General features: G+C 45.6%; 1 gene segment (V, D, J or C); it reads right to left on the bottom strand.

Annotated features, from left to right (window-relative positions):
• Positions 1-946: 946 nt before the first annotated feature.
• LOC126064610 (immunoglobulin heavy variable 3-33-like) lies at positions 947-1,470 on the bottom strand. The segment is given in 2 exon segments: positions 947-1,260; positions 1,366-1,470. Coding segments are annotated over 2 exon segments (360 nt in total).
• Between the last annotated feature and the right edge of the window lie 256 nt (positions 1,471-1,726).

Consider the following 1,726-nt stretch of genomic DNA (forward strand, 5'->3'; position numbering starts at 1 on the left):
TCAAAGCCCTAGGAAAGATAGATACAAGGACAGCCCTGATGATAATCACTCCCAGGAGCAGGAGCTGATGGCAGAACAGGGAATAGAAAATGAACTTGGCAGAAGACATCTCCACCCCTTGGCCTAATTAGAGTAAAACAGGACTCTGAGCTCAATGGTGCACATTAGGAGGCCTGGGTGTCCTCCACTGGGTGGTATGAATGGATGTTGGTTTCTGTGTGTCAAGTATGTGTGAGCATGTGTGCATCTGCTGAGGGTTGAAGGAAGGTTTCCATGCAATTTGAACAAATATGCTTAAGTCAAGAAAGAATTGTCATGCTTTGGAAATGTACACCACTTCCCCACTGTGGAAACCAAAAACATCTACTGGAACTACCACGTGTCCCTTGGGGGCAAAATATCTTTGGCAACTTAAGAACACTCATCGACATGTACAACTTGACACGTATCATCACAAGTGAAATGTATTACATGAGGAGTACTGGGGGGCACTCACCTGGGTGAAAAGATGAGAACCCATCTGAGAGTGCAGGGTAGATTTGAGGACCACCAGCAGAATAGCTTAAGATATTAAGTTTTTCTAAACTTTGAAACTAATGGCACTACCTTGTAACTTGAATAACAAATAGAGGTCTCCTCAAGAAACATTACTGTGAAACTCACCCTGGGGCAGATGAGGAAAGACACACAAGATGACTCCATGAAAATAAAAGTTCTGACATTCAGATCAAAAAGATTCCTACAATCATTGTGCATGTGAGCCTCTGAGGACACGCCAACTGAACAGGGGAAATCACAGCTTCTGAGAGGAACCCTTCCCTTTTTTTCAGCACCTGCTCTCAAGAAGTTTCCTGTACTACTCGGTGGGCACTGAACACCCCCTAGAGCCCAGATCTCTCCTGTCTGCTGGAGGGAGATTTTTGTCAGGGCTCCCAATGACTTCCCTTCACTGTGCCACTGCACAGTAATACATGGCTGTGTCCTCTGATCTCAGGCTGTCCATTTGCAAATACAGTGTGTTCTTGGAATTATCTCTGGAGATGGTGAACCGGCCCTTCACGGAGCCTGCGTAGTATTTTTTACTTCCATCATGCCATATAAGTGCCACCCATTCCAGCCCCTTCCCAGGATACTGACGGATCCAGTTCATGCCGTAATTGCTGAAGGTAAAACCAGAGGCTACACAGGAGAGCTTCAGAGAACCCCCAGGTTTTCTCAGGTCTCCTCCAGACTCCACCAGCTGCACCTCACAATGGACATCTGCCAAAAAAAAAAATGGGCACAGTCATTAGGCTCAGGAAACCCACAGTCTCTACATACTAGCATAATCAACATGCATCAGTCCCTTATATCTCTAATATTCACCTTGCAAAAGGATGAGAAGGAATGCCCAGATCAGTTTAAACTTCATGATGTGGTGACTGCTCTCACAGATTCTTGGGAACAGCACAGCAACTGTGACTTGGGCTCCTCTCCTAGAGCTGCAGGAACAGGTTCGGTGAAGGTTTTTATAAGAAGAGGGTAGGGTCCTATTTGCATGTCTCACTCCCTGTAGAGGGTTATATGATGTGAATGCTATATGTAGAGTGGTTCACCTGTATAGACAAGTGCCCTGGACAGATGGTGGGAGGAGTGTCTGTGGAAACAATCAGGACAGCACACGTCTATGGGGCTTTTCTCGATGCATGAAACCATGTTAAGCAGATTCCATTGTTACCTTATTTAA

This window comes from Elephas maximus, chromosome 21 (assembly GCF_024166365.1).
Source record: "Elephas maximus indicus isolate mEleMax1 chromosome 21, mEleMax1 primary haplotype, whole genome shotgun sequence".
In the NCBI taxonomy this organism is placed as follows: Eukaryota; Metazoa; Chordata; class Mammalia; order Proboscidea; family Elephantidae; genus Elephas; species Elephas maximus.